This window comes from Asparagus officinalis, chromosome 6 (assembly GCF_001876935.1).
Source record: "Asparagus officinalis chromosome 6, Aspof.V1, whole genome shotgun sequence".
In the NCBI taxonomy this organism is placed as follows: Eukaryota; Viridiplantae; Streptophyta; class Magnoliopsida; order Asparagales; family Asparagaceae; genus Asparagus; species Asparagus officinalis.
Window position 1 is genome coordinate 44,012 of NC_033799.1, and position 20,543 is coordinate 64,554.

Genomic DNA, 20,543 nt, shown 5'->3' on the forward strand with positions numbered 1-20,543 from the left:
CCGTGCCTTGGATGGAGTCTTGGCTCGTGTTCAGCCAAGCAGACACAAGAAGCTTATCCTCGTGGACAGTCCAATTTTCGGACCGCGTGTAAGCCTTCTTCTTCTTTGTGGTCGGTGTTTCTTGGGATGACACTTGTTGTGTTGCGGATTGCGATAACTCGATGGGATGACCTTCTTCTACGACTTCTGTATAGAACGGCGAGTATAAGGTCGATCCTTCACCGGTAAGGAGATGCGAATAGTAGTTGTTTTGGGAGGGATCCATGAGATTTGTAATTTGATAGGAAAATATAGAATTTTTTTTATGAGAGAGTTGTGTGGATTGTGAATTGTGGATTGTGAATTGTGAATTTATAGAGGTTTTTGTTACTGTTCAACAGCAAGAAAATGGAGCTCATAGCTCAACGGTAATAATTTTTTCTCTCAACGTTTCATTTTTTACACAACGGTACATTTTTTCACTCAAACGGCCAAATTTTTCTTTCAAACGTTCATTTTTTCACTCAGTCCAACGAATAAAACATCGAACCCAGAGAATAAAATGTCCACGAAATTTCCCCCAAACCAAAACCTCTTCATTTCCCCCCAAATCCCAACCCCAAATCCCCAAATCCCAACCCCAGTCGGAGGCCTCATCTTCTCCCCCAGTCGGAGGCCTCAAACAACCTTGTCTTCTTCCCAGTCGGAGGCCTCATCTCCGCGAACACCAAGCTCCTGAAATCATCCACCTGTTTCCCCTCCTCTTCCACATCTCCGGCGCCTCATCTTCTACCCAGTCGGAGGCCTCTTCTCCCCAAATCATCTTTGTTTCCCCTCCTCTTCCACATCTCCGGCGCCTCTTCATCTCCCGTTGGATTTTTGCTTCTTTTTGGGCAGATCTGCGAAGGTGTATTGTTGGAGGGGGGGTTTTGTTAAAATCCGGCAGCTTGGGAGCTCCGAAGCTCTCCACCTCCACATCATCGCTTGAGAGCAGGTTGGGAGAGCTTCGGAGGCTGTTGGAGGGGGCTAAATCGGAGGAGGTGTCCACGTCGGAGCTGAGAGCAGGCTTGGGAGCTTGCTGCCCATGCTCTAAGTTATGTAGATTCTTTAGGATAGGGTTAGTTTTGATTTGCACTACAGCAGGATGAAGTCACGATTTGAATTTTAAATTCTAGTTTTGAATCTTTAAATTGTATTAGAGTTAAGTTTACAGCTCTATATAAGGAGTTGAGATTTTCATTGGTTTACACATGAAGAAAATTTATGAATAAATTGAGAAAAGTTAGCCTGAGATTTGCTATCAGGCTTAAGTTCTTGTATTTGTATTTAATTATTTATCTCAAATCCTAGCTGACTTTGTCTACATTTTGCCACTTTGGTATATAATTTTCATCAGATCTTTGAAGTTGTTTTATTAGTCCCTCAAATTATATGGGGGCTTGCAAATTGGTCACCCTAATAGTTTTCCAGTTAAAATATCAAATCACGATTGAATTAACTAGTAATCTAACAATTTCAATTACCACATTACCATTCAGTTAGAGAATTATATATATTTAGAGGGGGTGTGATTGCTCATTGCTGGGAGCCTCCATTTTTAAGGGTTTATACCAGTGAAGGAATGGGTCGAGAAACTAAACGAAGAGGTAAAGTGGGAACCTCCCCTCAAATCTAATGTGAGTTATATAACTAGAGGGACTAATTTGTAAGATCGGAAGGATTTTTAGGGGCTGTTTGTTTGTAAAAATGGGAAGGGGAAAGCCTGCCAAATCTGACAAAAACTGTCAGTTTTGGCAGGCTTTCTTGCAAAAACGCCTCTAAAGAGACGTTTTTGCAAGAAAGCCTGTGATTTTAGGAGAAAGCTAACATTGAAGTTAGGAAAAAATAATAAAAAAATAATTCCAACCAATATGATCATTTGTGTAGGGACCACTTTTTACACTTTCCAAACAAACAATTAAAGTTTTATTTTGCAAACCAAACAAGTGTTTTATGATTCTAATGGAATCAAAAACAAACAAAGAAAAGTATAAAAGTGAAATTGATGAGGTGGACAACAATTTTCCAAGTTGTGTCATAAATACACAACTTTACCAACAACAACCAAACAGCCCCCAAAAAAATGAAACAAACGGGTCCGAAGAACGACGGAAGGAAAAAGGACTAAAAGCCCCACAAAACAACAAACAACAACAAAGAGAGAGAGAGAGAGAGAGAGAGAGAGAGAGAGAGGTCCCTTTATAGTTTATACCCCCTTCCTCGGCCTTCATCTCCCAACTGCAACAGAACTCATCTAATTAAGCAGCTGATTTAAAAAAAAAAAACATTCTTCAAGGAGGGGCCAAGGCCCCAGTGCAGTGGTCCCTACAGAGCTCCCCCATTGTGGGACAGTGTCATTAATGAGGATGACGATTAAGGTGGGTGAGGATGACGATTAAGGTGGGGGAGGGGTACCAAGAATTATGGTAGAAGGTAAAGGCTGACGAGAAGTATCCAAGGGGTGTCGGAATTGCCGGTGGGAGGCCCCGGCCAAAAGCAGCCCGTCGGCATTAGCCTCATCTTTTCCCCTTTCCTCGTACGGACGACTGCCCTTCTTCAACATACAACTTGCTCGGCTTGGCCCCATGCGTTACAATTCCTCTATTTACATTGATTCGGAGAGTGGGGGGAAAAGAAATCAATTAATCAGGAAATTAAGCTAGCGCTGTTGGAAGGACGATAGCTAGGCGGGCAGTGGATGTTGAAGATGTCTATATAGGTACGGAATAGAAATGGAGGAATCTTGGGTACCATTATGGAGAAGTAGTACCATCAGCAGTAGGGGGTCTATGATACCTCGGCGTCACTCAACGGATCAGGAACTGTATCAACTAGCAGGCGGCCATCATCCCCGGAGCAGCAGCAGAAGCAGGAGAAATAGACTTGTTGCTGATGACCATCATAGGCTCAGAAGCAGCAACACCGAGGAGGATGAGGATCACCAGCGTCACCAGNNNTGCCGCAGCCGGCCATGGTCAATGATGGCCACCAGCTGGACTTCTGCGACGTCTTCGGAGGCCCACCGCGCAGCACTACCAATAATATTCTCCTCCGCCGTCATTTCTCCGGCGACTTTGGTAAAACCGCCCCTGCCCCTGCCACTGCTGCTGGTATTAGCTCGGGAGCTACCAATTTTTATGATGAGATCTTCTGCCGACACCCCGGGTCTCATTGTCGTCATCATTGTATGTCTGATCATCCTAATCCTGATTCTAAACAAGGAGGCAGCAGGTGTTCTTCTTCTGTACGACCCACAGCGGGTTGTTCTGAACTTCACTCTAGGATGAGAAATAGAAGAATCAGCAGTAGCAGATCGTCAATTAGAGGAGGAGGTCGTTATCTTCCTGGATTCAACATACCATCGTCGTCTTGTATGACACGGGGGAACACAAGTACACCCGCAGGAGCAGCAGGATTACTGGTGCAGACAGAGGAGGGATTTTACGATGACATATTTGGATCATGCAGCAACATGAATGGCAATGGAGGTAGGAGCTCAAGGACCTGCCCATGTCTCATTTGCAGATCGTCGACCAAGTCTTTTAAGCCAATATCCAAGTCTGGATCAAAATCAAAATCAAAGGCTTCCCGCGGTTCTTCGACAATATCAGTTTTGAGCTCCGATCAGGATATTGAACTGATCATGCCTGGAGTTTATAATCACCACCGTGAGGAGGAGGAGCAAGATGACCAGGACGCTGTTCTCGATTCCTTTGCTTCCAAGCTCAGGTATTATACACTATTAATTACCCTTCAGATTAACTGGCAAGTCCTGGAGATTGAGCACTATCTTAATTTGCTTATATATATCAAGATGGGTTATAATCTAGGTATACATGTTGCCTCTATATAGAATTATAGATTGTAAACCTTCCATAAGAAAGTCCTCCTTAGAACAATTTCACATTGCTTGATAAATTTTCGGTTTGAGTAACAGAAATTTCTTAAGCAGTTCGCAGTTTTAACAGAACATTGGGGGTACTCAAGTTAGCATTTCTGACACAGTAATTAATGAGCCTTAGTTTATTTTGTACGTTATTCAAAATTTTCAGGATACCCCGAGAGAGTAGTCGGATTTACCCAATATGAAGTTCAATTACCATTATATATCACGAGTTTTATGTGCTAGAATAAGAATACATGGAGTCAGCTCCTAACTTAATCGTCTGTCTGCTAATTATTTTCCCGAGTGAAGAATAAACCTAAGTAGTAGTCTGAATTGGACCAATCAGTGTCTCTCTCCCTCTTTCGTGACCCTGCACATTAGGCTGCAACATTAGTGTATATCATGTCAATGTTGATTTGATGCTTTCAAGGTATGGTTCTCATGTATTATTATGTACGTATACATGTATGCAATATTCAGGCCCATCACGATCCCAAGAAGAAGCAGAGCAAGCGGATACGATGAATGTGATACCTCAGCACCATCGACAGTATTAGTGTCAGCAGGTGTAGTCAGAGACACAAAAGAAGAAGATGATAAAGATGATGATGTAGAAGTGAGCAGCAACAGGACATCCACGACCTTCATGGGGTTGTCATCATCAGCGTGCTCACTGCTTCAGCAGCCACTGCCTTCATCAGACCACCACGCTAAAGGAAGCCCTTTTGATGCCAATTCATTCCCACACTACTACTGCTACCACCAGCAACGCCGACCTGGGTTTTGTCCATCTCCTGATCATCATCAGACAACTATTGCTAATAGTAAGATTACATTAATAAGTGAAATGTACGATTTTGCTCCCGGGTCTCCAGTCTCTTCAGTCGTATCTTCCTTATATCTTGAGCCCCTGCCGAGAAATGCGGTTCAAGCTCATACCCAGAGAACCACCGCAGAGAACAAAGCAGCAGCAGAAGAACGAGGAGGAGAAATTGTTGCAAGCATAGTGGGTGACGAGTGTGATAAAGAGAGTGATAGGTCATTAAGCATCAAAGTGACTGAGGATGATGATGAGTATGGAGGAGAGTACTCCAGCAGGAGGAGGCGAGAAATGAGGGAAACAGAGGGAGCAACCGCAGTGGATGAAGCTATTGCTTGGGCAAAGGAGAAGTTTTGCAGCGGATCTTCTGCTGCTGCTGCTGCTGCTGCTGCTGCTGGCATCAACAAGTAATGCTACAACTCGCTAGTTACGTGGATGCATGTACGTGTGTGAGAGCAAGCAAGTGAAGGAATTATATCTATATGTGCATTTGGGACTTTATTACAACTTAAGTCATGAGTTTCATTTGATTTTAATGAACCTTGTAAATCCGTAATGTAGCTAATAGGCTAGTAATTGCAATATATGAGGGATTTAATTATCACGAGTATCTGATTTGGACTGCATTACCGTACGTGCATGCACTAGTAGAAAAATGAGCATTGGCGACGGGGAAATCCGTCGCCAATATAGGGAAATCCGTCACTAATACACTTTCATGACGGGGCGGAGTCCGTCACCAATAATCCTGTCGCCAAATAAAACATTGGCGACGGGGAAAACCGTCGCCAATGACATTGGCGACGGAAAACATTGGTGAACGGGTTATAGCCCGTCGCACATTGTACATTGACGACGGGCTATGCCGATAATGTACATTGCGGACGGGAACGTTACCCGTCGCAATGTAACTTGCGAGGCTTAACCGTCGCCAATGTACATTGGCGACGGGCTATAACCCGTCGCTAATGTACATTGGGACGGGAATGTACCGCACTAATGTTACAATTAGCGAGGGTACGTTCTCGTCGCCAATGTTTTCCGTCGCCAATACCTATCCGTCGCCAATGATCATTGGCGACAGATTTCCCCGTCGCTAATGTTTATTGGCGACAGGATTATTGGTGACGGACTCCGCCCCGTCGCGAAAGTATATTAGTGACAGATTTTGCTGGATTGGCGACGAATAGGTATTGATGACAGAAAACATTGGCGACGGGGTTCGCCCGTCACCAATGTATATTGGCGACGGGTACGTTCCCGTCGCCAATGTACATTGGCAACGGGAAGTGCCCGTCACCAATGTACATAATTAGGTAAAAAGAATTATTTCTGCATTGCAAAGCCCCCCAATCGGGAATGCGTACCTGTTACTACCATTATTCACAATATATTGAACAATACTCACAATATCACATTTATCGATTCGCATCAAACAATATTCACGTTCATCGATTCACATCCAACAATATTCACATTCACATCCAACAATATTAACATTTACATTCATCGATTCACATCCAATAATATTAACATTTAACAATTCACATATATACATAATCAGGAGGTCATAATATGTTCATCACAATCCTAAAGCCCACATAATCAGGAGGTCATAATATGTTTAACATAATCCAAAAGTCCACATAATCAGGAGGTCATAATATGTTCAACACAATCCAAAAGTCCACATAATTAGGAAATCATAATATGTTCAACACAATCCAAAAGTCCACAAAAGTTACCAAAAAGTCTAACTCACCACTCACTCATCATCTTTTTGGCCTACAAAGTCAAAGAGAAATAAATTTCTTATAAACTTAAGTAAATCTTTTTGGCCTACAAAGTCAAAGAGAAATAAATTTCTTATAAACTTAAGTAAGCAAATAAGTATGAATTATCCAAAGTTTAAACGAAATTATTACCTTTTTCCCTCATTAGATCTGACATAGCTTTATCTAGTTTCTGTTTTATAGCACGGTCCTTTCTTTTAATATCATCTCTCTTCAATTTTTAGTTCATATCATATTTTTTTTGTAATTCAATAGCTTTTTCTGGTAGAGGGATGCGAGATACTGACGGAGTCCATGAGCGGAGACATGCCATCTCTGACTGAGAAGATCCGGACATCCTCTCGTGCTCGATCTCATCATCACCAGATCCATCGCAAGCATTGTCTGCAAATATTTATTAGGAATATAAAATATCATTACATTACATTAAAATATCATTACATTACAAATGTATAATACCTATATCTGGTAATGCTCTTGATGTTGCGGTGTACCCATTTGAGATGTCCCCGCAATATCTAACAAATTATAAAATAAGAAATGAGCACATAAATTTATCAATTGAGGTAATTACATACACAGAAAGTTCAAACTGAATAAAGCAAGCAAGCAAATTTGCGTATTATGTATAGCATATCATGGATCCTTGCGGGAACATTAAGGTATATTTGCTTTACCAGGAAGAGGATGAAAACTAAACAAAAAAAGCAAATTTTATACCTTCAATTGGTGAGGATCCATGTAGAGATAACTGACTCCGAGATGGTCCCATGTAGAGATAACTGACTCCGAGATGGTCGTGAGGACGATCCTAGATAAATAAACAAAATAGTAAATATAATGCATATTTATATCAAAAATACAACTTACTTAAAACAAAATTTGAATATGCATACAGGATGATGGACCTTCTCGATCCCGAGGAAAAGATAGCCTCCTAACTCTTTGGCTCATCTGCAACTTAAATTGTTAATCTAACATAATTGAAATATTTAATAAATGCATACAAGATATCAAGTCGAATTTGCATAAGGATCTTTGTATTTAATCTCCTACATTACAGATATCAAGTCGAATTTGCATAAGGATCTTTGTATTCAATCTCCTACATTACAAATATCAAGTCGAATTTGTGAAGTATACATATTAAAATTGACATTCTGAGGGTATGAGTAATTAAGAGAAATTTCTCCTTCGGTCTCATTTGGGTCATCAGTATCATCCGTGTTTTCATCAAGAGCAAGCTGAACAAGAGTCCTCGTTCTCTATCTTCCTCAGATTAGCATATGCATATTCAAGGAATGCTTCTCATCTGTCTCGATATCGAGTATCACCTTTCGCTCTTCTTTTCAATATAGGAATATCAATCCATGACTTATCAGGAACTTCTCTCATATGTATAATAGGAAAACTTATTAATTAATTTAATATCTCTTAAATCGTCATAAGTTTAATAGTCTTTATTTTAGTTGATTGAACAAATAATCAAACAAATTAAATTACTCTTCTCTAATGGCCATTGTTGTACCAAATAAAAAAATCAGTAGTAAAAATTTAATCATAAATTGTAATTATAGAAAACTATTAATTAAACAGTAATTATGTTTTTCATTAAAGAATAATTATGGTTGTTAATATTTAACTCAAATAATCCATTCAAAAGTTAAAATCATTCAAAAAAAAGTCCAGTACACTAACCAAACTATTTCAGTCCTAATCCGAATCCACTACTAACATGTGATTGTCATGTGAAAGATTTAGATCTTTCAAAGCTAGACTTTTTGAAGAAGACAGAGAGTAGGAATTTCTATTTAAACAAGGATATTATCAACTTTTTTTATTATCAAAAAGTAACACCGGTCGCTAAATCTTTTTTAAAAAGACGAAGTGAGAGCGTCTATTTAACCAAGAGGCATATGTAGGTAAAGGGTTTTTTTTTCCAACATTAGTCGTCCAAAATATTTTATGTTTTGAAACTAGTCTCCCAAATCTTCTGGTTTTGAAATTAATCCCATAAATCTTTTAAGTGTTTTGAAAGATGGAGAATCCATCTAAGAATGCGAGCAAATTAATCCCATGAAACTAGTCTCCCCATCATCAGCCAGGCTGAGTTGAGGCTCATTCAGGCAGGAAAGATGGAGAATCCATCTAAGAATGCGAGCAAATTTCTGCCTCTTCTTCTGTCGCTATCAGAAGTTCCGACATGGGCAATCATAGTTGGCAATGTTGTCAACAATTGGGTAACCTAAAACTCTATTTATCTATCACATTGTGCATACCAGTGATTTTGTCGCTAATTTAGGTAATTTTCATTTTTGCAGGGATATTTTGTACTTCGTTCAATGATGGCCTCTCTAAGCGCTGAGGTTTGGGTAATTAAAATATGAAAATACGCTCTCTAAGTGGCTGGTCGAGCGGCGTGGTGGCGGCGGGTCGTCGAGGGCGCCGTGGCGGTCGAGGAGGGCAGGTCGTCGGAGGAGAACGCGGGCGGGTCGATGGGGGAGATGACGGCGATGGGGGAAGACGTCGGCGGGTTCACAAGCGGGGAGACGGCCGGCGGGTCAGGGGGAGAACGGAGGATCTAAGGAGGAGAGAGGGTTTGGGTTTGATTGGATTAGGGTTTTGGTTTAGATATTTATGTCTTCCGTATTTTAATTTTAGCCCCTCAAAATTTTTATATTTTCAAATTAGCTCCCGAAATCTCATAGAAATTGTTATTGCAACCCTAAAATCTAACTATTCTTATCAATTTTTTTTACATCCTCTTATTTAGAGTTAATGATTAGATTATTTCAAAATTAGTCCCTCAAATCTTCAATATTTCAAAATTAGTCCGATTGGCTATCTTCAATATTTCAAAATTACTCACTCAAATCATGGAAATTTCTATTGCATCCCTTAAATCATCACAATATTTACTATTAGGTCCCCTGGTTAACACCGGTTATATTTAAAGAAATATTCTTTTAAATCTAACTATTATTACTAGTTTTCCTTGACTTTTAATTATAAAAAGTTAACCCGTTTGGACCTAGTTGATAAGTTCTGGTATGATAAGTTAACCCGTTTCAAAATTAGTCCGATTGGCTATCTTCAATATTTCAAAATTACTCACTCAAATCATGGAAATTTCTATTGCATCCCTTAAATCATCACAATATTTACTATTAGGTCCCCTGGTTAACACCGGTTATATTTAAAGAAATATTCTTTTAAATCTAACTATTATTACTAGTTTTCCTTGACTTTTAATTATAAAAAGTTAACCCGTTTGGACCTAGTTGATAAGTCCTGGTATGATAAGTTCTGGTATGATAAGTTAACCCGTTTCAAAATTAGTCTGATTGGCTATCTTCAATATTTTAAAATTACTCACTCAAATCATGGAAATTTCTATTACATCCCTCAATTCATCACAATATTCAATATTTCAAAATTACTCACTCAAATCATGGAAATTTCTATTACATCCCTCAATTCATCACAATATTTACTATTAGGTCCCATGGTTAACACCGGTTATATTTAAAGAAATATTCTTTTAAATCTAACTATTATTACTAGTTTTCCATGACTTTTAATTATAAAAAGTTAACCCGTTTGGACCTAGTTGATAAGTTCTGGTATGATAAGTTAACCCGTTTCAAAATTAGTCTGAATGGCTATCTTCAATATTTTAAAATTACTGACTCAAATCATGGAAATTTCCATTACATCCCTCAAATCATCACAATATTTACTATTAGGTCCCCTGGTTAACACCGGTTATATTTAAAGAAATATTCTTTTAAATCTAACTATTATTACTAGTTTTCCTTGACTTTTAATTATAAAAAGTTAACCCGTTTGGACCTAGTTGATAAGTTCTGGTATGATAAGTTAACCCGTTTCAAAATTAGTCCGATTGGCTATCTTCAATATTTCAAAATTACTCACTCAAATCATGAAAATTTCTATTGCATCCCTCAAATCATCACAATATTTACTATTAGGTCCCCTGGTTAACACCGGTTATATTTAAAGAAATATTCTTTTAAATCTAACTATTATTACTAGTTTTCCTTGACTTTTAATTATAAAAAGTTAACCCGTTTGGACCTAGTTGATAAGTTCTGGTATGATAAGTTAACCCGTTTCAAAATTAGTCCGATTGGCTATCTTCAATATTTCAAAATTACTCACTCAAATCATGGAAATTTCTATTACATCCCTCAAATCATCACAATATTTACTATTAGGTCCCCTGGTTAACACCGGTTATATTTAAAGAAATATTCTTTTAAATCTAACTATTATTACTAGTTTTCCTTGACTTTTAATTATAAAAAGTTAACCCGTTTGGACCTAGTTGATAAGTTCTGGTATGATAAGTTAACCCGTTTCAAAATTAGTCCTGTTGGCTATCTTCAATATTTTAAAATTACTCATTCAAATCATGGAAATTTCTATTACATCCCTCAAATCATCACAATATTTACTATTAGGTCCCCTGGTTAACACCGGTTATATTTAAAGAAATATTCTTTTAAATCTAACTATTATTACTAGTTTTCCTTGACTTTTAATTATAAAAAGTTAACCCGTTTGGACCTAGTTGATAAGTTCTGGTATGATAAGTTAACCCGTTTCAAAATTAGTCCGATTGGCTATCTTCAATATTTCAAAATTACTCACTCAAATCATGGAAATTTCTATTGCATCCCTTAAATCATCACAATATTTACTATTAGGTCCCCTGGTTAACACCGGTTATATTTAAAGAAATATTCTTTTAAATCTAACTATTATTACTAGTTTTCCTTGACTTTTAATTATAAAAAGTTAACCCGTTTGGACCTAGTTGATAAGTTCTGGTATGATAAGTTAACCCGTTTCAAAATTAGTCCGATTGGCTATCTTCAATATTTCAAAATTACTCACTCAAATCATGGAAATTTCCATTACATCCCTCAAATCATCACAATATTTACTATTAGGTCCCCTGGTTAACACCGGTTATATTTAAAGAAATATTCTTTTAAATCTAACTATTATTACTAGTTTTCCTTGACTTTTAATTATAAAAAGTTAACCCGTTTGGACCTAGTTGATAAGTTCTGGTATGATAAGTTCTGGTATGATAAGTTTACCCGTTTCAAAATTAGTCTGGTTGGCTATCTTCAATATTTCAAAATTACTCACTCAAATCATGAAAATTTCTATTGCATCCCTCAAATCATCACAATATTTACTATTAGGTCCCCTGGTTAACACCGGTTATATTAAAAAAAATATTCTTTTAAATCTAACTATTATTACTAGTTTTCCTTGACTTTTAATTATAAAAAGTTAACCCGTTTGGACCTAGTTGATATGTTCTGATATGATAAGTTCTGGTATGATAAGTTAACCCGTTTCAAAATTAGTCTGATTGGCTATCTTCAATATTTTAAAATTACTCATTCAAATCATAGAAATTTCTATTACATCCCTCAAATCATCACAATATTTACTATTAGGTCCCCTGGTTAACACCGGCTATATTTAAAGAAATATTCTTTTAAATCTAACTATTTAAAGAAATATTCTTTTAAAGAAATATTCTTGGTCATTAAATCTTAGTAAAATGATGCTTTTGGGGGGGGGGTATTTACAAATATATACAACTCTTGGGTATATATGTAAAAATTTCACAAAAAAAGAAAGTAGTGGTGCTCCAAGAGTTCGAACACATGACCTGTTATATCATATTCGCTCGAACTCAATTTGACGGCTCTTTCTCCTCTTAACCTTATAAAAAAACTCTAAGAGAACTCTATCCAAACTATTTTCATCCGGTTGTTAGTGATTAAATCTAATTTATCTCCTCTCAGATTCATTAATGATGTTTACAGGCTCAAGTCCATCCGTAGATAAAGCCCAGAGTAGTGGAGTTCATCGAATCTACTAGCATAAAGAATAAAAATAAATAAATTTTAAAACTAACATAGAATTCCTAATTAATAGTTAATATTTTAACATAAGAATCTGATAACATATGTATCTTTCCATCGTAAAAGTTGCGGCTACAGCCTCCTCGACGACGACGCTAGAGGGGAGCAGGGGGCCCTTGAGAAGGCCACCAAACAACTGTCCTGGATCATAATAGACTTCCACATCCTCAGCTCTCAAGCTATCATCTACCTGTGTGGAACAAAATAGTATTGGACTACATTTAAAATATTATAGATTTGAGGAACTAATATTAAAATAATTCTTAATTTTTTGTGGGGCCACTCATTAACAATTGGATAATCAATCACTAGTGTTAATTTTTTACGATGGCGACGGACATTGGCGACAGATTCGATTCGTCGCCAATAAGTATTGGCAACGTATTCAACTCCGTCGCCAATAAGTATTAGCGACGAAACATTAGCGATGACTCGAATCTGTTGTCAATACTTATTGGTGACGGATCGAATTCGTCGCCAATGTGTATTGGCGATGGATCGAATCTGTCGCCAATAAGTATTGTTGACGAAACATTGGTGACGGATCACATTCGTCGCTAATACTTATTGGTGACAGATTCGATCCGTCACCAATACTTATTGGCGACGAATTCGATCCATCGCTAATATATATTGACGACGGGACATTGGTGACGAATCTATTCCGTCGCCAATACGTATTGGCGACGCATCATTTCCGTCGTTAATACTTATTGGTGACGAATAGAATCTGTCGCTAATAGGTATTGGCGACGGAACATTAGCGACGGATAGAATCTGTCGCCAATACTTATTGGCGACGAATTCGTCGCCAATGTGTATTGGCGACAGATCGAATCTGTCGCTAATAAGTATTGGCGACGAAACATTGGTGACAGATTACATCCGTCGCCAATACTTATTGGCGACAGATTCGATCCGTCGCCAATACTAATTGGCGACGAATTCGATCCATCGCTAATAAGTATTGGCGACGGAACATTGGTGACGGATCAATTACGTTGTCAATACGTATTGGCGACACATCATTTCCGTCGTCAATACTTATTGGCGACGGATAGAATCTGTCGCTAATAAGTATTGGCGACGGAACATTGGCGACGGATAAAATCCGTCGCCAATACTTATTGGCGACGGATCGGATCCGTCGCCAATGTTTTCCCGTCGCCAAAGGTTATGGGCGACGGAAAACATTGGTGACGGATTGAAATCCGTCGCCAATACAAACATTGGCGACGGGAACAACCCCGTCGCCAATGTTCCATCGCCAATGTTTGTATTGGCGACGGATTTTAAATCCGTCGTCAATAGCCCGTCGTCAATACTCAGTTTTCTACTAGTGATGGTTCATATATTGCATTGTAAAGATTAAAGAGCTTGTCTTATCTTTTTAATGCGAAATCCCTTTGGCTTCTATATTCATAATGTAAATTTCCCTTTTTCCGATGACTAGTATAATTCACATGCTTTGCCAGTGGATATACTATTTTTCGTTTTGAATTCTTTTTTTTGAGTTCAAATTATGAAGTGACTTTTGTAATAATATAAATGCTTATATTAATATATAAAGTTGTGTATAAAGAATTTTATGAGTAATTTTTATATTTTAGATACTTATTATAACTTAATCATAATTTACTTAGATACTTATAACAAAATAAATATTCATTTAATATTATAAAATATAATTACAATTTCTTAACTATAACGTAGAATAATTATAATAAATTATATGTTATTTGTAACTATTCTTATTTCTAATATTTATACATAGTATAATTGTAATAGTATTATTCACTATAATGTATTAAATAATAGTGTAATTCGTAGTTAGGTTATAATATTAAATTGATTATATTATTTTACTACTAATATTTACACAAATTTTCTATATTATTTATTTATTAATATATTTTATAGAATGTTTAATGGTGTATTTTTTTATTTATAATAGTATTTGTAGGTTGTCTAAAAATCACTGCAGATAGCTGATCCCTTATCAAACACCGATGATGGAAGTTACAATCTGACGACTTACAGAAGGCTATAATTTGAAGACTTTTACGTAGATCGATGAAGGTTACAATCTGATGATCTTCACAACAACCGATGAAAGCTCTATTCAACAGCTTCCATAATCAATATCGGGAGTAACAATCTGACAACTCTCATATTTTCAAGGAGCCAAGACGAAGGTTACAAGGTGACGATCTTTGCAAGGCTCTAGCAAAAAGAGACTACAAATTGACGGTCTGTTCAAATCAAGACGTAGAGCTCGCCTTTGCGTCTCAGACTCAAAACACAGAGGTCCTCCCTGCGTTACAACCTCAAACACAGATGTCATCCCTGTGTTACAACATCAAAACGCAGAGATCATGCCCGTGTTTCAGAGTCAAAACGCAGAGGTCATCTCCAGCGCTCCAATTAAAAACGCAGAGTTCGTGGACTCAAAACGCGGAGTTCATCTCTGTGTCCCAACTCTGTGTTTCAGATTTACAACGCTGTGTGAACACAGCGTTTTCAGCCAAAAACAAGCCAAACTCTGCGTTTTAAGTCTAAAATGCAGAGTTCGGACCTAGAACGCCCAGACTGGCATTTGACTCGTTCAAAGCACGAACTGAACGGGTTTAAAACCGTTTTTCCTACGATTTGGGGAGCAGATTAAGGGGGCAGTTATATCCCATTCAGCCCCACTTAGGAACGAATTAAGGGGACGGTTACACCCCTTAATCCCCTATAAATAGGAGTAAACTCAACTGAGTTCGGGTCCTTCAATCCTTCGATCTTTTGACTTGGCAGCGAAGAAGAGATCTTTGGCTAGCTTTTAGGGGGAATTGTTAGAGTTTTGGAGATCAACAACAGGAGCTTTCTTCATCCTTGGTTTACAAACCGATTTCGGTTAAATCAACTCTTTCATAGAGTTTCAAAATCGTTTAGAGTTATCAACTCATCAAGAGTTCTTTAAAACTTGCCACGCAAGTTCTCCATAGCGTCAAATCGTGAGGAGAAGACCACGTTCCAGTGACATAAGACGTTCGGATCGTTAACAGAGAGCAAACTCGACGCGAGCATTCGAGGGAGACACTCCATCGTCACCGTGAAGAACCTAGAATTAAACAAAGAGGAGAATTCAGATCAATTCTCTTCTCTTTTATAATCAGGAAATCCAAATTGTAATCGAGATTGAGAGAGTTATAAACATTCTTTTTCTAAGCAGTTAGAGAGAATAAAACATTCAATTCTTTCATTGTTATTTTACAAATTTTCCACCAAACAGTATTAACTTATTATAATTTATAAATAGGTGTTTAACAATTTTATAATATATTATTTAATAAATTATGTATAGTCATTTTATAAAATATTTTATAACACTGATTATTTTATACTATTTTATTGTAACTAACAATTATTTATATAGATTATAATATATTTTATAAATTCTCTTATCATTATAAAATATTTATATTAATTACATTTTATAAATATGTGGGAAAGTGAGGAGGACCTTAATTAACAAGATATTTTGGATAATTAGCTAAAGTTTAAATATAATTAATAATAAAACTACAAGTTATCATATTTAGCAAAAAGGAAAATCAAATGTTCTTAAATTTAGTTCCTCTAACCATTACACCAAAACTCTGAAGTTATGGTGAAGATCAAGGATTATAGTTTTATATTAATTTTAACATGCCCCTGCATGTTGAGCGTCCTTTTTTATGGGTTGAAAACTGGACTCACTTAGTGTTGATGTCCGAAATCACACAGCTACAACAAAATACAACATTGCCGACGAAACAAAAACGTCGGCAAATGTTTAAAAAACGTCGGGAAAAATATTTCCCGACGCAAAATACAGCGTCGCTAACGCGTCGCCAAAAGTGCGTCAAGGAAAGTATTTAGCGACGCAAATACACTGCGTCGCCAAAAATACACTTTTGGCGACACGACATGCGTCGGGAAAAGTACATCTTTTAGCGACGCATATTATTTTGCGTCGGCAAAAGCATGCTGAATTTTTCCATATGCGAAACGGCGTCGGGAAATCTTGCACTTTTGGCGACGTACTTAACGTCGGCAAAGGGCAATGCGTCAGCAAAAGTTTACCTTTAGCGACGTGGAAAGGAGCGTCGCTAAAAAGCTTATCTTTGGCGACGCATAATTTGCGTCGGCAAAAGTGTAGCTTTTAGCGACGCTGTATTTTGCGTCGCTAAAAGCTACACTTTTGCCGACGCAAATCATGCGTCGCCAAAGATAAGCTTTTTAGCGACGCTTCATTCTGCGTCGTTAAAAGTATACTTTTACCGACGCATTGCCCTTTCAAAAGTGTTACTTTTACTGACGCTTATCGACACTAATTTGCATCGCCAAAAATAATACATTCTCTATCAAATACAAGCCTACACTAAATCTGAACATCCACAAAAAAGTTGATCGCATTCACATCAACATAAAAGTCTATTTTTCCATTTCCCCTTGAGCGCTTAAAGCGTTAATTTACAAACTTCCTCTTGCATACCCAGGTACATAAAGTCTCTCAAAAACAGATTACATCAAGAAAACTAGAAACAACAATATCAAATTTGTATCATTAATTACAAACTTCCTCTTGCTACAGTGAATTTTGATATGCACAAAATGCCATTTCCAGCAAGAGAACGAAGACTTGCTACAGTGATTTCCGAAACGTACAACCATTTCCAGCAAGAAGGCAAACCAGCTTTTCCAGCGAAACCCACATGGACATGTACAGCAAAACCAATAACAGCAACACAGTCTCCCGGAAAGCATTTCCCCGTCTAGGCCATAGGAAACAAATCCAAAACAACAACATCCAGAGAAATGTACTGAATAGAGCAAATTCTACATACCCGAGTGTAACTGATTCTCCTCACCAAGCTGAGCAAAACATGCTACTCTGTGGCAAACATTAGCTGAATTCCATGATTCACTGCACAGATAAAAAGAACATTCAAATAGTGATTCAATTTTTGGATTATAGATTTATGGAGGATATTTGGCTGTGAACTAGAAAGATAAAAAGAACATTAAGTATGTATTTGAAACACTTCTGATGCCAAATGTCTTCAAACCTGTATGAGTTACACTTCTGATGCCAAAGGTGGAAAAAACATTCAAAATAGTCCCCTAAAGATCAAAAACCTATAAGACAATGTCAATGGAGTTAATGGGATCAAAGAACTGGAATGTATATCATAGTATGGTTAGGGGAGTGGAAAGGACTATGAAAAGCTCTAGTCGTCAGACTTTAGATGCTTTAGTTTAAATGATGCCCAAGCTATTAGCTATAGGTAGATTTCGAATTTGAATTCAAATAGGAAGAGCTTCTCCCATTCTTCACTTTGCGCATTTATCCTTGGGATATGTCTTCTTACCGATGCAAACTTGACAGAAGAATAGTCGGATCAGGATATGAGACAGTTTAGAGACGCAGAAGACATTCCTTCAAACAAACAATCAACATATAATCGACATAAATATCCAAGAGTTTATACATCACTATTTAACTGAAGCTATCCCACCACGCAAATATAAACATGCAATATCTCACACTATATTGAATAAACAAAGTTCAGATAGTCCCCAGAGTGTAGTATTTATGAAGTATTCACATATTCCCACAGTGTCCTTTTTGAATAAACAAAGTTCAGATAGTCTCCAGATTTTGCATGATCTTTTCTTTTCTTATTTTTGTATTTTCTTCTTGATCTTGCATTGGTTTGATAGTTTTATCAAATGGAAAGGGTAATCTTAAGGAAAAGGTTGTAGGTAATCACAGTTAGATCAAGTCAACTTCTTACCATGGTTAAGAAAAGTTGGGGTCTGAGGACTTAAAATGGCCATGAAAATATGATTGTGAAGTTCAGGGGGGGTGGGGGGAGATTTCAGTAGAAAATTAACAGATGTATATTTCATGAACCAACAAAGATGAGATCCTGGTGACTCAATTTTGCAGTAATGGACCGATGTTGCTTTGATCACCCCAGTTAGTCAAACTCTGGCATGAAGTACATTTTATTGAGATTTTATGAGGTCACTATAACACTAACAATCAACAAGGATTGCAACCAAATTCTGAAACCTTAATCCCACCTCCCTTTGTCATCCCTATTTTAGTCTCTTTGGGATGCAAGTTCTGTACGTAGGTGGCTGTAATGCATATTTATATCATAGAAATTTTGTCTGGAGGGCCAAAATTATGGAAAATACTCCTTTCAAAAAGTATTTAATTTTTGTCCCAGGGGTGCTGCCTCTTGGAGGCATGCGTCAGGTATGCTCCAAATAAATTAGTCTTCACAGATAAACAAGTTTTATGGAAGTGGATTTCGAAAGATTTATGAACATGCATACTTTTCAATGTTGGGATATGGTAATATGTATTTTTTGTATCCTCTGATCATTACATTAGCTAATTTGCATAAGAGTTAAACTAGTAAGCAAGGGTGGTATGCTATTCTACAGTATATTATTGAAATACAGTAACAAAGGCCAATCTCAGTACAAGTCTCAATGTAAGCAAGGGTGGTATGCTATTCTACAATATTCTACGATAAAAAGAATGTCCCCAAGTTATTTGTATAACAGGGTTCTGATATCATAAGATGAAAACAAAACTAGTTCAGTAACAAAATGTAAGGAAAAATATTGTAAACTAGCGTGTCTGAATTCATCGTGATCAGATCATATTGCTTGCTAACATCAGACTTTGGCTTAAAAATATGATTCATAAGAAGCAAGCAGCATAACCAAAGTGAAATTACTCGAAATTCATTGGATCTCCATTAGTCACTGATGGCTTCAACCTGATTATACAAGACAAGCATCATCTCATAAACATCTTATACTGCAGACGGTTTATGGCCTCAAGCAATCCGCACGCACATACTCGGGTGAAATCTGAACCCTAGAGGCAACCTAGCCTCCATCATACTCAAATAGCTCATAGTGAGAGACAGATGGAGAAGGCAACGGGTGAGAGAGTTGAAGATATTGGGGAGGGGCTCGATGAGAACTCGAACGCAAGGATAGGGGGCCTTATATAGAGAACAACTTTAAATCAATTGTAAATTAAGTTTTGCTTGACTATTTCACCTCATTATACTGACTAGCTAAAAAGTTTACGGTCCGTGAGCATTACTTTTATCGCAGAGGCTTCCAACTAAATTAGAGAACAAGAAAAGGAGAAGAATTATTAACAATTTTCTTCAAAATAATGTTTCCAGCCATGCAAATAATTTTGTAAATTCAGACTCATCGTCAACAAAGCATTACTTCAGATATAATCGCTCATTCTACTTTTGGATCCAACTACATCGAGGGGAAGGAAGTGTTTACTGCACAACAAGAATCATGACCCAAATGAAACAAGAAGAAACTACAACCAGATCGAAAAGCAAAGGGGACGATTTCTAGGGTTAATTTAGTACCTTCCACGGTCCTGGGGGCGATTTTGGCAGGAGGAGGAGGCGGCGGCGGCGGCGAGATCCGACGGAGGCGGCGGTGAACTTCGACGGAGGCGGAGATCTCCGACGATGGCGTCGGTGAGCTTCGACAAAGGCGGGGAACTTTCAGAGAATTTGGGGGTGGGGTTTTGGCGATTTTGGCTCTTCGTCGACTTTGGCTCTTCGTCAAAATAAAAGGGGGGAATTATCCCTCCTTTTATTTCGGGGGGTGATTTGGGGGGTGGGGTTTTGGCGACGTGGATAAATAAAGTAGCGTCGCTAAAAATATAATTTTTAGCGACGCTAAATATAAACGTCGGGAAAAGAATACTTTTAGCGACGTTAGCCTAATACGTCGCGATAAATGCATACTATTAGCGACGTTAATTTTAAAACGTCGCTAAAAGGCTATACTTTTGCCGACGAAAATGAAAAAACGTCGGGAAATCCATAACTTTTATCGACGCTAAGTTAAAACGTCGCTAATAATATACATTTTTAGCGACGCTAATTATAAACGTCGGGAAAAATATATTTTTTGCCGACGCTAACTAAAAGCGTCGGGAAAAACATAATTTTTGGCGACGT

At 37.6% G+C, this 20,543-nt stretch overlaps 1 protein-coding gene and 1 long non-coding RNA gene across 2 annotated transcripts; one reads left to right on the forward strand and one right to left on the reverse strand.

The window, feature by feature from the left end:
* Positions 2,982–5,325, forward strand: LOC109844587. The gene is made up of 2 exons (XM_020413694.1): positions 2,982–3,747; positions 4,385–5,325. Exons 1-2 carry the CDS (start codon positions 2,990–2,992, stop codon positions 5,133–5,135), a joined length of 1,509 nt encoding a protein of 502 aa, XP_020269283.1. The 5' UTR covers positions 2,982–2,989; the 3' UTR covers positions 5,136–5,325.
* Positions 6,202–8,847, reverse strand: LOC109844588. Its single transcript, XR_002248073.1, has 5 exons — positions 7,414–8,847; positions 7,238–7,328; positions 6,977–7,035; positions 6,650–6,901; positions 6,202–6,509 (listed from the first exon to the last, which is right to left on the reverse strand). It is a non-coding gene; the product is annotated as an uncharacterized LOC109844588 (long non-coding RNA).

What these genes read in the sequence shown, in the direction of transcription:
- LOC109844587 (XM_020413694.1), top strand. Translation starts at nt 2,990, where the DNA reads ATGGTCAATGATGGCCACCAGCTGGACTTCTGCGACGTCTTCGGAGGC. An exon ending in TCCTTTGCTTCCAAGCTCAG is followed by an intron (nt 3,748 to 4,384) that starts GTATTATACACT and finishes TGCAATATTCAG; the next exon opens with GCCCATCACGATCCCAAGAA.